This window comes from Pseudoliparis swirei, chromosome 18, assembly GCF_029220125.1.
Source record: "Pseudoliparis swirei isolate HS2019 ecotype Mariana Trench chromosome 18, NWPU_hadal_v1, whole genome shotgun sequence".
Lineage (NCBI taxonomy): Eukaryota > Metazoa > Chordata > Actinopteri > Perciformes > Liparidae > Pseudoliparis > Pseudoliparis swirei.
This window is the reverse complement of record NC_079405.1, coordinates 10,906,190-10,921,166: the sequence shown is the minus strand read 5'-3', so window position 1 is coordinate 10,921,166 and position 14,977 is coordinate 10,906,190. Positions and strand designations below refer to the sequence as shown.

At 41.0% G+C, this 14,977-nt stretch overlaps 1 protein-coding gene across 1 annotated transcript in view; it reads left to right on the top strand.

Annotated features, from left to right (window-relative positions):
- itga7 (integrin, alpha 7) overlaps positions 1–14,977 on the top strand; it is a 32,740-nt gene extending 17,763 nt beyond the window's left edge. The window contains 21 exon segments of the mRNA XM_056437472.1: positions 3,384–3,591; positions 4,192–4,388; positions 4,670–4,758; positions 4,863–4,990; positions 5,456–5,551; positions 5,685–5,746; positions 6,019–6,188; positions 6,832–6,981; positions 7,795–7,910; positions 8,155–8,341; positions 8,461–8,535; positions 8,689–8,768; positions 8,868–8,945; positions 9,325–9,362; positions 9,365–9,426; positions 9,533–9,748; positions 10,142–10,258; positions 10,392–10,505; positions 11,155–11,253; positions 11,511–11,636; positions 13,174–14,977. Coding sequence (XP_056293447.1) covers positions 3,384–3,591; positions 4,192–4,388; positions 4,670–4,758; positions 4,863–4,990; positions 5,456–5,551; positions 5,685–5,746; positions 6,019–6,188; positions 6,832–6,981; positions 7,795–7,910; positions 8,155–8,341; positions 8,461–8,535; positions 8,689–8,768; positions 8,868–8,945; positions 9,325–9,362; positions 9,365–9,426; positions 9,533–9,748; positions 10,142–10,258; positions 10,392–10,505; positions 11,155–11,253; positions 11,511–11,636; positions 13,174–13,329 — 2,564 coding nt within the window. The 3' untranslated portion in view covers positions 13,330–14,977.

The following is a 14,977-nucleotide window of genomic DNA, read 5'->3' as shown; positions in this document are numbered from 1 at the left end:
AAAAAGAGACAGCCATCCCAAACTTGAAGTCAAATTAAATGATGAAGAGATTAATTTAATTTAATATATTTAATTTAATATATTTAATTTATTTATTTTATTTATTTTATTTATTTTATTTATTTTATTTATTTTATTTATTTTATTTATTTTATTTATTTATTTATTTTATTTAAGTTATGGTTTGTGATTATTTGTCACCTTCGCCTTTAATATATTGATTTGATGATAGCGAGGAGATGGTTGTCTTTTTGTGGAGCAGCGGGGTGTTTGTCTGTTCTGTCTGTAGATTTCTGTCGTCTGTAGTGTGTTGAGTCAATCTGCATGTGTGTGTGTTGGTACACAGCTTCCTAGGTGGTGGTGGTTTTCTCATCAGTTCTCATAGTTTTACTAAATCAATTTACTAAAAAACGTTTTATTAACAAAGAAGAATCAACATCCTTTCTAGCGGAGTTGATGTACTCAGGCACAGAGATGCTTTGAGTTAAATGCTAACATCAGCATTTTATTGTGCTCACACTGCTAACATATTGATGTTTAGCAGATAATGTTTACCCTGTTGACCCTTTAGTTTTATTTTTCTTATCATGCTAAGATTTGCTGGATAGATTTAAAAACAAAGTACAGCTGAGGACAATGGGGATGCCATTAGTTTGGTCATGCACATCTCAACCTCTTGTTGGCGCTAGATGGCACGTTTAGATCTCCAAAGTTGATACAATCCATCCTGAAGAGATCATGAATGTGAGTACCAAATAATTTATTTTATGATGGTTATTGACACATTCTATTCAAAACCACAAATGTAAACCTCATGGTAGCGCTAGAGGAAAAGTAAGGAGATCAGTAAAGCAAATAAACTACACTCTGTCACACTTCGTCTGTGATAAGTGCAACATATATAAACTTCACTTACATACTTACTAATAGGATTCATCCTCTGGGGACAATGAATGTCTAATGACAGAATTGTGTCCCGATCTCGAGATCCATGTGGAGATATTTCATTGAACACGTTGACCTGCTGGTGGCGCGAGAGAGAAAGTCAGGAGAATACCAAAGTCAGTAGGATTCATCCTCAGGGGATCATGAATGTTAGAACATGTTTTGGCAATGCAGGAAGTAGTTTTGTTCTGTCTGGACAAAAGTGGTGGACTCAAGTTAGTTTTTGTGGTCAATCTCTTGGTATTTAGTGTCCATGTGTAGCGACGTCTCGCGGCCGTGTTTTGTGATGGTTCCAGATATTACTTTTCACTGAGTGCGTGGATATGCCATACATCTCTTTATTCACATACCTCCAAGCCTGCATACCCTGCCACTCTCCACATTGAACCGTCTCCATGACAACACTAATTCCCACATGACCTTTTTGGCTTTCATTTAAAACTCACATGCTTCCATTGACCCTAACCAGATGATATGCGACACCTTGCATGCTTACTAACAATGACAGATCTAGTTGCCGCTATTTTTAAAATAGTTTTATCACAGGATTATAACTGTTATATTAGGTTACACACATAAAATACATTACATGATGAATGTGTTGCTGTATAAACACATACGTACCTCCATCAAGGCCAAATAAAAATCCTGTCGTGAATAATAATAATCTCTTGATTATTCGGCTCAATGGAGTGTCAAAGCCAGGTTTTCTGGAGTCTTTTATGGTTGTTTTTTAATTTATGTAAGTGAGGAAATAGTGTCTGCACATTTGTTTCATATACTGTTGGTCTTGTCCTTATGTTGCTTCATTTATAAAAAAGAAAAGAAAAGAATAACGACACCTTACACATTTAAAATGAATGGGAATCTGTTGATGTATAGATAATAAGATATGTAATGAAATGTATAATTAGGTAAATACCCATATTAATGTGTGAATAGTTGGAAAGACAGTAATGTGCAGTATAACTGCTCAGTTTAGTGGGGCACCTTCCACAAGAAAATAGATACACCGATCAAAATATATTACATTAAAATCCCACAAGATTTTAATTATTTGTGAAACATTTAAAAGAAAACTAGCACCAACCTATTTCAAATAGTGTCTTTAACAATATGAAATGAAGCTAAACTAAAAAGTAAGGCTCAATATTGAGCTTGAAATGCAGTTGTAGCTAAACACACAGAACACTTTTTAGATATTTGGATTATATTCGAACATGACACGACAACAACAGGCAAAACAGTTTAATAAATATATAAAGTAACACTGAAGGCAAAAATAATAGTACAACCATCAACACACAACAACATGTATATGTGTGCACCATCAGTGCAGAATGAGGGTAGTGCAGACACACTGCCGTTGTGGCAGAGCCCCTTTAACAAGCGCTTCGCTGCCTTAAGCTTTCATTCCCCGTTTAGCTTTATAGAGACGACCTTGTAGCGAGCCTTTGTGCTAAAAGCCGCCGACTGTGTGGAAAGAGTCGCACCTTTTGTCTCCCTCCGTTGGTTTTTACAGGACTTGCGATGCAGACTGTTGCATTCTTCACCTGCCACCCTGGAGCTGCTCTCTGTTTGTCTCGGTTGTGTCTCCCCCTGCATGTTGACCCGGGACTAACGGATCATATTCTGATGGTCCATTCACACCTGCATGTTGACCCGGGACTAACGGATCATATTCTGATGGTCAATTCACACCTGCATGTTTTTAAACCAGTGAAGCAAATGCATGTGGTTGCTCTCTGTTCAGGTGAAGCGGTTGATACGACGTGCTATTTTTCACATTTTGATATGAATATTTCAATACACATCTTATTATGACTCAAACACACACATACACACACACACACACACACACACATACAAACACACACTAACTCCCTCCCCCTTCCACTTGGTCAAACCTCGACTCTGCCTGATTTATATGCAAGCACACATTCCTTTACACACACACATACAGCCCCCCCCCCCCACACACACACACACACACAAACGTATATACGTCCACATAAAAGAGTGGTTTGCTTTAGGTTGTAAATCTGATTAACGTCCACCCACATCTTTACGTCCTCCCTTCACTTGAGGCATCTGATACAGAGCATCATGAATCTCACGGGACATTCGGTGAAGCCTCATTCGTCTCCTGCTGTTAACGTCAGCAGCCTTTCCTGCTCTTACCAGTGGATGGACGTGTATCCATTCGGCGGCCTCCAGCCGTCTTCAAACACATGCACACATGGACATTTACACCCATCATGAGTTTGGCATGAAATCAATAGTCACTTATGGCACACATTTCATTCGTAAGAAGATGAGCTGGACCTGCTTCTCAGAGAGGAGAGGAGCCTCTGAGCTCCACGATCAATACTAACCTCTGACCCTTTCCTCCATCTTGTGCCACATCTTCCCCTCCGTCCTGCCTTTCCGTCCTCCAGGGTTTTCCGTGGACTCGGCCATGGGGATCATGAGCCTCGGGGAGCTGACCTTCGTGGCGGGTGCACCTCGAGCCAATCACACGGGGGCAGTGGTGCTGCTGAGGAAGGACAACGTGTACCGACTAGTGCCACAGCACATCTTCTGGGGGGAGGAGCTGGCGTCTTCGTTTGGGTACTCGGTAGCTACGGCGGATCTAAACAATGACGGGTGAGGACATTTTGGATGTGGAGTCAGTCTAGAATGATCATCATTAAATCGATACGACTGACCAGTGGTGGAAGGAGTATTCAGTATTCAGTACTTTACTTATGTAGAAAAGTATTTTCAGTGGTTATTAGGCAAAACAAGCTCTGTTATACTTCTATACCTCTGGAGAATGACACTCACATATGACATATGACATTTTATTGAGCTAATTTAACTGCTTCATACTATTTTGCATAGTTTAATGTCTACCAAAAATATAAAAAGCATAATATTTTATAAATTAATGTACATGTTTTGTATGTAAAATCTGATACTGTAAAGTAACGTCTAACCATAGCTGTGAAATAAATGCATTGGAGTGAAATGAGTACAGCTTTATGATTGACATGGATTTGAATTGAATGAGGAACAGAAATATTAAGTGGCATACTCTAATAAAATAAAGTACCTCGAAAGTACAGTCAGAGTAAATCGATCCTGTCTGACTGAGGATGAGAGCTTAAAACAATTCAATAATATGTTCAAAGCCAACTAAAAACAAAATGCAATACTTTAAAAATGTTTTATATTAATTTCTAATTATCTGTGTTTGTCCCCCAGATGGACAGATTTGATTGTTGGAGCTCCTAATTTCTTTGACCGTAAGGCAGAGATTGGTGGAGCGGTGTATGTGTACCTGAACCCCTTCGGTCACTGGGACGATCAGGCTCGGCCCATCAGGCTCAACGGGACATACGACTCCATGTTTGGAATAACAGTCAGCAATATAGGAGATCTGGATCAGGACGGATACGGAGGTAAGATCACAGGTTTTTTATTATAATACAATAGTTTAAAGGGAGTATTTATGTTTAATTTATATTGCTGCTGTTTAAATCAAATGGGGGATTGAAATGTTTTTAATCCAGTTAACGTTCCTAAAGTTTTACTTCCACTTTGGACCAACACTTGTTGAGCAGCAGCAGGTTTCTCATTTGTGTGGTTCTTCTTTAGTACTATTTCATTATGAATTAGAAATATTTGAAGTATATGTTTGTATCCTTAAAAGAGTTTTCCAATAATTTCCCTATCCGTTCAGATATCGCTGTGGGGGCCCCGTTTGATGGAGATGGCAAAGTTTTCATCTACAGAGGCTCAGATTCTGGAATTGAAACAAAACCGGCTCAGGCGAGTTTCATACGACAGTTTTGGAACGAAGCAACAGATGAAAAGAAGGATGAAGAACAATACGAGAGTGACTGATGACCGACCCGTGTTTCTCATCCCACCAGGTGCTGGACGGTCGTGACTTTGATGTGAGATGTTTTGGATACTCCATCTCAGGTGGTTTGGATATCGATCATAACCACTACCCTGATATAGCGGTGGGCTCTCTTAATGACTCAGTGGTTCTCTTCAGGTGAGAAAATATTTTTTTTTAAACCCAAATAAAATCCTCAATCCGATAACTACATCTGCAAAAAACTGCAGTAGATTGCTGGAGTTTTTGGCACACTCAGCACTTTATCCTGGACACTTTAACCTGCTGAAAATTCACTTTGGTCACTGCCTTGTGTATGTATTCTGTATTCTTCTGTATATTTAGTATTGTTATTGTGTTGTGTTTTTATTTTGTATTTTATTACTGCTCTAATGTGCTGCAATTTCCCCACTGTGGGACTATTAAAGGAATATCTAATCTAATCTAAATGCATTTGACAAACATAAAAGACCCAATGTTTAATTTAATTGTTGGATAGATCATGATCAAATCCAAGCAAACATTAAAGACGCATAACATCCAAGTTTCATCCTTCATCTGACATATTTACCTCCCATATAATGGATTGTACCCGAACTCTTTGTATTTGTGTGTGTCCCTAAGGTCTCGCCCAGTCATCCATGTGATCAGAGATATATCTATCGACCCTCAGTTCATTGATCTGGAACAGTACAACTGCAAGGGCAGAGAAGGAGTCTGGTAAGAACTGATCACTTGACAGCTGCCAATGTATTTTCCCCATGATTGTTTTTCAAAATAATGTTTCATTTCAGTCTAAGCTAGTATTGTAAGGAATAATATGTATTCACTCTCTACCGTCTGCCTTATTCAGCATGGAGGTCAAGGCCTGCTTCACCTTCACGGCCCACCCAGAACACTACTCACCACACATTAGTAAGTCACACCTCGCTTTTCAAGACCATTTGTGTTTGTCTCTCATGTGGGAGTCATTTCTATTTACAGTGTAAAGTAACCTTATCTGTGGGGTTACATCACACTTTATTTTGATTAAATCACAGCGGTGTAATACTGTACTCCCTCAGATGGGGGGTTCATATATGTTTGGCCCCCAGTGGGCTCTTTAAGTGCTCTCAGTGTGTGTTCTGACATTTTTTCAATCCCTCCATCTCTCTTCATGCATCGCCCCTGTTTTTACTTCCTTAAAGCACTTGTGGTGCACTTCGAAGCTGACACAGAGCGCAGGAAGTTGGGCCTCCCGCACCGCGTTAACTTCCTGGGCCGCAGTTCCCTGGAGCCGGAGTATACTCAGATAGAAGAAGTGGAGCTGCATCGGCAGCGTCACCCCGTGTGCACCACCGCTACCTTCCAGCTCCATGTCAGTAAATTAGTTTAGACAATAACTGGTGGCTTTTGGTCTTGTTTTTTTGTATTTTGTTTTACTCTTGGAGCAAAGGATGGTATAATGGAATGACTGTACAGATAGAATACCATCTACCTTTTGAGTTTCAGCGCATTAAGCAGTTTATTAGAGCAATCGACACACAGGTTCAATATACAGTTAAACACACAACCCTTTCAAAGAAGTATAAAACACATTCAAACAGTTCTGACAATTAGACATAATACATTAAATCCTCTGGATTCAGATCTTAATTAGCAGCACTTTGCGTTTAAATGAACTCTATACCGCCTGCTGGAGGGCAGAAGGTGGTAATCTTCTTCCAAGTACATACTGTCTAAGCTGTTTACTTGAAAGGAGAGTGCCTCCGGTTGGCACTTCGTACACATACATTATATATGAGGAGTCCACGATACAGTGGCATCTATCAGAGCACCCAGATATGTGTATCAAGAGACTTGTTTATTTTTTTATTTCACGATCTGCCTCTGGACAATAAATCAGGAGGAATACAAAAATACTTTCCTCTGTCTTATTAGTCTTATTATACACCACAAACACATTCTTTGACCGAGCCAATTGTTGTCCATTAATCTTTTCTTATCCTCTGTCCATACAGGAGAACATCCGTGACAAACTGCGTCCGATCTCACTGGCGATAACCCACACCATCAAGCGTGTGCCACCGCGCAGACACTCAGGTGCCAAGAGGCTGGAGAAGCTGGCTCCGGTGCTGAGTGTTTCCTCGTCGAACACGCTGCACTCTGAGGTCTGTAACATACAGGAAGCTGAAGTGTTTTATGGCCCGGATTAATTTTAATGGGCCACACTTGCCCCAAAATGACCATATAAAGAAGTGGAGATACATGAAACACATTCCGATCAACATTCTTTACTGCAGTAACTCCGGTTTGTCAAGACAAGTGAAAGCCAAAAGATATGACATGTAAAGCATATTTAGTTGGACATTTGATTCTGTGAGCAACATAAACATGCAGAATCATACATGTTGTCGAAAAAGACCCTCCGTGGTTTGATTCTGTTCAACGATAATTACCTCACATGTACCTCAGTGCTGCTGCAGTGAAGATCTTTTACACATAGTTTATGATTTGCATTAAGCACACTTACCGGAGATGTTTTTAAATCAGCATCCTTTCGTGAAGCTTTAAGCTGAATCACCGTTTTACCTCCTCATACATGTATCCACTGGCTGCATTCATGGTTTTTCATCCCTTGCAGATTTTCTCCCCTTGAACCCCAAATATCTGCTTATTCAGCATTTCAAGCATAATGATGCAGACGTGTAATGCAATAGAGATACACAATCAATTGGCTGATTAGTTTCTGGATGAATGGTTTAGTCAAAAGAAAGAGTCAAAAAGTTGATGAAACAAATAAGCCAAATCGAAAACTCCAATAAATTTTACTTTGTATGAAAACCAGAAAATGTGAGATGCTTGAACTTAAAAAAGAACTATGTTAATTTCATTTACATGCTACTTAATTAAATCTTGAATTATAAAAGCTGAACTAGATGTTGAATGCGCTTTATGACTTGTGACTCGTTGACCCTGTGAAGGTGAACTTCCTACGAGAAGGATGCGGCAGCGACAAAATCTGCCAGAGCAACCTGAAGCTGAGCTACCAGTTTGGAACGCGACACCTGGCCTCTGACCTCTTCACCCCTCTGCCAAAGTTAGTGTCCGATGAGCCCGCTCTGTGTGAGTCGGTGGCAATGATGATGTGAACTGTTTTCTGAGAGACTGTTTCCGAGCAACCTATATCCTAACACAAACAGTTATGTGTGTGTGGTCAGTAAATAAAGTTTCTTAAATTCATCTCTTGGCGCGAGTTGAGATGAAGGTTTGCCTTTTAAAGACTCGGTTCATGGAATCGGAGGCATTTATTGGTGGTGTTTTTCCCCGCTGTCTTCGTACAGAGATGAGGATGATGTGCAGGTGTTCTCCTTGTCAGACCAGCGGTTGGTGGTGCTGGAGATCAGCGTCACCAACATACCCTCCGACCCGCTGCTCCCTGAGGAGGACGGAGACGACGCCCACGCTGCCCAGCTGCTCATCTCCCTTCCAGACTCTCTGTCGTACGCCGGCTCCAGGATCCCCGAACAGGTTCAGACGAAAAAATTATAATTTCATGACGTTGAGGTGACTTCATATACTTTAAACGTGTCGGTTTGAATTTCTGTTTTTTGGTGATAGTATTTGTTTGATATCCTAATTGACTTTAGATGAGATGCCAAGTGAACCCGAATGGCTCTCAAGTTGAATGTGACCTGGGAAACCCTGTGAAACGAGACAATAAGGTATGGAAATAAAACCGCGTGATTCAGTTAAAGCTTGGAAGACTGTCAGGATTATATATATATTTGATATTTTGTTCCGACAGAGTGAAAGCAAATCTGCACGATTTCAGCATTGAGTGTGATGAAATATAAATGTATGTGTTTTTTTTCCAGCTGAAATTCTCCATCAACTTGAGTACATCTAACATCACAATTGAGACCACTGAGTTGACAGCAGATCTCTTATTGACAACGTGAGCCCTCTGCATTTGTTGCAGATATTGAGCAGATATTTGACTCGTTCATCCCAAATAAACGTTGACCGCTGTGTGTGTTATTGTTTTCGTCCTCAGCATCAGTGAGCAGCCTGAACTGCCACCGGTCACAGCTTTTGCTAAAGTTGTGATAGAGCTCCCTCTGTCTGTCAGTGGGTGAGTTACTCCTTTTCAAATAGTTTCTCATCACATTTAAAAAACTGTGTGCGGCTTAAAAAAGGCCTGTTGTGTCTGACAGTGTCACATATATTATCTATCAGCATGTTCCAACTCGTCATTGATGATACATTTAGACATTCGAGATAAACTGAGCATCATTTTATACACTTGGCCTCACATATTTGGAAGAATTGGAAATTGGGGTTTGACAATGTACATGCATGAGTTTGAGTAAATGAGGTTCATCTTTCTCTCCAGTAGTTATGAGAGACGTGCTATACTCCTGTACTACTCCTGTGCCTAGTAAACTTCATGAAGCTGTGTGAGTGTGTATGCAGCTGCCCGGCCTCACTGACGTGGTCGTGTTTTACTGCAGGTTTGCTCGTCCTCACCAGCTGTTCTTCAGCGGGGTGGTGAAGGAGAGAGTGCCATGACCAGTCTGGAGGACATCGGCAGCCCTGTGGATTTTGAGTTTGTGGTGAGGAACGAGTGTCTGTGTGTGTGTTTTGTGTTAAAGACCTCTGCATGGCGATATGAAGACACACACCTTAATATCATCTGCGTGATATTATTTTTTCTGTCAGGTTGCTAATCCTGGCCAAGCTCTGCAGATGCTCGGCTCGGCCTTCCTCAACATCATGTGGCCTTACGGACTGGCCAATGAGAAATGGCTTCTGTATCCTGTCAGCTTGAAGTTTGAGGGCCACCCAGACACACAGTGCACCTCGACAGGGGGCTTGAATACTTTAAACCTGCTCAGCTCCTCATCTGCAGAACCTCCACAGCCTGCCAATCACAAGGTGAGCAGAGCAAAGCTCTTTTTTTCTACATGGTTAATGAATGTATTTTAGCCTGAAAGGTTCTTAATATTAAACCTACACGTTGCTTAGTTGCAACCATGTTAAGAGCTCGCTATTAAGCAAAGTTTGCTATTCAAGCAGATATGTTTTGTTGGGAAATATTTAATGCAATAGAAAACCCCTTCATACACTCTCTTACACATTTGTCAAATGACAAAAACATTCCTTTCCCCTGTTAAATACATTTTACAACCAGTTAAAATGAACGTGGTTAGAAATGGAGAGCATTTGTGGACACAGCTGCATGTAAACTAGCACATGGTCGTCAAGGCGTTAACATGTTTTATTGAGACGGATCCGTCTCATCCTGTGTGAATGTGTCACTTCCACCAGGCTGGGCGAACGCGCCGTTCCTACCCGGAGGAGGAAGGTCTAGTGGCGACAAAAGGCAACATGGGGCGAACCACCCCAGCTGTGGCAGCTTCAGAGAGACGCAAGTCGCTCAAACTGGTAGGAGGGAAAGGGAAATGCAGATCGAACAAAATAAAAAGATGCGTTGTTGCTTCTGCTTTTCACTTCTGTTATAGCTGTGGTCTGCAGGTCATCTGAAAATCAGCTCAGCTGTCATTTCTTTTTCTTCCAGGACTGTCTCTTGGGGTCGGCACGCTGCGTCCTCTTTCAGTGCCCCCTCCACAGCTTCTCCGGTCATGCTGTCCTCAAGATCCATGCCAGGCTGTGGAACAGCAGCTTCATAGAGGTAAACACAACAAAGACAAACTGTCATCATTACATCAGCACCTCACTGCACATTCCTCCCCATCTCAGCTTCAGTCCAGCTGTTCCAGCTGCTGCTGGCAGCTCTCATTGCAAGTGAATGAATGATATTTAGGGCATGATCAACAAGAGAGCTTTGATGTTAAGGGAGTCAGCAAACTGTGAACACAGCTGCAACTGCTGTTTAACATGCGGATCCAAGAGTCACAGGAAATAAAAAAACAATAGATGTTTACCTTGAAAATCCCATAATATATTTGTTCTTCTGTGGTTTTACTTTTTTACACAAAAATCTCAATTTAAATGGGTCCTATTTTCATCGTTGTAGGATGGATGATGGTCCAAACTGCAAAAAATATGAAAATAATTTCCATTTAATTATGAAGGTATACTTGTCAGGTTATGGGTTCGCCAACAATGTTCATCACATTTTATTTGATGCAATATTAATATCAGAGTGAAAATTAGCTCAAATAAAAAAAAAAGTTTTTAATTTGGAGAATAAAAAAAAAAAATTTAATCATGCAATTTATTTTCACAACCTAAAGAGCTGCATCTGAATTAACAAAGCATTGGTAAACTCTAAATAGTTTATGTACACATGTGGATGTGCCCCTTTCTCTGTCTGGTAGGAGTTTGCAGCAGTCAGTGCCCTGGAGCTGCTGGTCAGAGCCAACATCACTGTGAAGTCCAGCATCAAACACCTGCTCCTCAAGAATGCTGCCGCTCAGGTACTCGGCAGGCGTCAGAACATGGAGCACGTATTCTAACAAAAACACAACGGCACTACATTATGTTCAGTAAATATTTCTTGTTGTCCCCTTTTACACATTGCTATCAGCACTATAAAGCATGTAAGATGAATTGGCAATCTGCACATTTCTAAAGCTCATTTAAATTCACATATCATCACTATACGGTGTGCTGATATGTATCTCCTATTTGCCCTTCATTTTTTATTTCGATTGCATTCGTCCTTTCTCTCCAGGTGCCGGTGATGATTTATCCCGAGCCTGGTCTGACTGACCAGTACCGGATTCCCTGGTGGATCATCCTCATAGCCGTGCTGGCGGGCATGCTGCTGCTGACTCTGTTGGTCTGCATACTGTGGAAGGTAAGGCACACACATTCATAATGAACTGTCACTGCATTTTGTAACACACACTGTACTTGTTCTGTGTTTCAAAGTCCCTCAAACATTGTACAAATATGTTCTTTATTTGATTTAGACTCAGCCTAAGAGGTTCTTCTAGTTGAATTGACTTCGTCCCTGTCACCCCACTGGCCATTACTCTGGCATTATGTCACCACTTCCCATGGTCGTCCAATTATTTCCATCCGCTTTGTTCTGTCCTATAATCATTTTATTCCTTCTAGCTCATTCTCATCTGTTCCTTTCCTCTTTTGTTTGTCCTGTGTGTTTCTTCCCTGTTGTTTTGTCACCTCCCACTTCCACCTGGGGACTCTCTATCCTTACATCCCCTTCCTTTTTCATTTCCCATTGTATTTCCAATGTTTCACTTCCCTGTGGTGATCTGTTGTGCCCAGTGTGGGTTCTTCAAACGCAGTGAGCGGCGCCGGCACTATGAGACGGAGTACTACCGCGCCCATTTGGGGGTCCAACCCTCGGAGGTGGAGAAGCAGGCATCAGAACTATAATACAAAAGATATTTTACTCTGGCCTGCTCTCCCCTCCTCCTCTCCCTCTAAGCGGTAAAACATACTCACCCACGACTGCTTTGTTCCTGGATGCACTCTGGTGTGGCTGGTGGTGTTCATGACAGTGTGAATTATTACCACATGTTGGCACAATTAGTTACAAAAACAGAAAGGTGTGACGTAGCTGTGAGATGAGATGGGTTTCCTAAACGGTATCAGAGGCCAGCTGAACTCATATTATAATTGCATGTGTAAACCATCTTGGCAAAATCAACCTGTACACTTTTTCTAGTGTGGTTGTCTCTGTGATGAGATCGTGTACGGCAAAAAAAAGAGTTGTCTAGAGAAAACTGATTCCAATTATTTAGCATTGAACACCATCCAGCCATCTCTCCGTCTGGGTCGTTTAGCTGCCTGCTCTGCTGTGGTTTGTGCCTCTGCTGTTGACGTCACAGTTTCATGATCTGCACTCGGTTCATTCTGGCACCAGTCTACGGGGACTTGACTTATGTCTCATGAACAACTGGCTTATTCAGGTGCCGGAATCAACTTGTGATTAATATCAACGGGGGCGTTTGTTCACAATGATGTGTGCTTTTTTTCTCAACCGCACTTTGTGATGGCGTTTCAATCAAGGACACGTCTAACGAATGAAATGTGCAGCATGTGGATGTGCTTTCTTGGATGAATGTACCTTTTTATTCAAATGTTACTTTGACTGCACAAGGGCATCACATAATCCCTTTTTGTGTTGTCTATCAGTAAGATACTACTTATAGAGTTGTATAAGTATATTACAAGGCATGATATGGCAAAGTATCACACCTTGTAATAAACTCTTATCTGGTGAAATAACACAAACCATTGGAGATGATTTGCTATCACATTAATATGACATCACTTAATTCTTTGTTTTTTCCCTTTCCTGTCTGCCTCTCCATCCCTCTCTGTGCTACTCCTCCTACCTCCTTTCCTCTTTCCTGTGGCAACAGTGTGGCTTCTTCCAACGGGCCCACTACAAAGACAAATTGCCTCAGTACCACGCGGTGAAGATTCCCCGCGAGGACCGGCCACAGTTCCACACTGAGAAGTCAGGAGTTGTCCATAAAAAGGACTGGGCCACGCACTGGAGCGACGGGACCTCGTAACTTGCTTTGAACCACTGACTGACTGAATTAATTCAAATCACCGTGTGTGGCACTCATCCTGTTTTTACATTGGAACTAACTGACTCAACAAAGTGCTGAGATCATGACATCGTGTGCATTCTGTACTGTGTCAGTACTTGCATATTGGTGGCCTGTCACACTGTGACTGGATCGATAATCTCTCTCTGCTGATGGCTGGTCCTTGCGTAGTCTATTTCTAATGTGCATCTAAATCAGCGTGTTAAAATGAATACCGAAGGCCATTTTTCAACAACAATCAGTCCAGCTGCTCAATATGCTTTACAGAAGGAGCGCTGACGCTCACATGGAATTCACCGTCTGTCATCCGATCAAAGGAGGACAGAAAACCACAATTCAAAGACATGCATGAACGCACAAGCCTACAGTATAATCGTAGATACATACAGAGACATTGGACATTTTTGACGAAGAAGCCACTGCCCGTGACACAAACTATTTTTTGCCTTAACTAATGTAAGACTGCCAAATAATATGGGCAATGAAAAAAATGCATTTTTTATATAAATGGTGTGTTTTTTTCTTTTTCTTTTAGTTAGCAAAGTTGTAAGCATTGGGAAAATGTTTAAGATATCACTTTAATAATATGTTGCCTAACTCTAAATGTGTAGTTTTCTGGGCTTGCTGTTTGCTCTGGAGAAGAGTTAACCTGATGGCTTTTGTACATCTTTATTCAAGGAAAAGAAATGCCTTTTTGTGTCAATATCTTTTTCACTTTTTGTTAATATTTCACTTAAATGTACTATACATCAATAGTTTACCACCTGAGTGAACTTGAATAAGAATCATTTAAAAAAAACTGTGACAGACATGGCCCCAGCACTACAGTTGCAAGAAAACCAAATACCTAAGAAAAGCAGAACAATATTGAATATGCGGTCTGCACATTTGCAGTGTAAGCATTAACATTTCTTAAGTACGGTTTAAAATGTGTGAAAACATGGCCTTACATTAAAACCTTTAATAATATGTATGATTTAATTAGAACATAATTACGAGGTTTTCAACGACATCTTTATTTTTATTTTTGTCACTGAGAGACATCATAACCTTTGTTTAACAGGTTGCAAACCTTTTCTCTGTATTATAATAACCCACTCGTCGAACAGTAGCTATTCCTGATACTGGACTCCAGTCGCACCAGCCAGGGTGAGATAGTACCTTCATTCAGTACTGATATTTCTGACTGCAAACAAGTGCCTTATGGTAGAAGTGGCAGATTGTGAGCTCCTGGTAAAGATCACAAGGCAACTGGCAAACGACATCAGGCTGCGGCCCTGAAGCATCTGTTGGACACATGTAGACAAATACTCTCAATGAAGACAGGAGAGAAGATTTCTCGAGGAGCAGAACATGTCGGCAAGGAGCCACACAAACTGTCTTTGGGTATAATTTGGGTCGATGAAGTGGCTGTAAAGCATGAAGAGTCAGCTTGTTTTTTTTGGTATTGCTGGACAATCTATTAGCTGCATGAAGCTCCTGTTGCTGTTCTGACCTCCCCCTATTTTGGGTTTTGATGTTGTCATAACTGAGTGTTTTATTTATTCCATGTTTGGCTGCACCGTTTTAACATTGTAAATAAAATTAAAGGAAACTAAATAACGTAGAA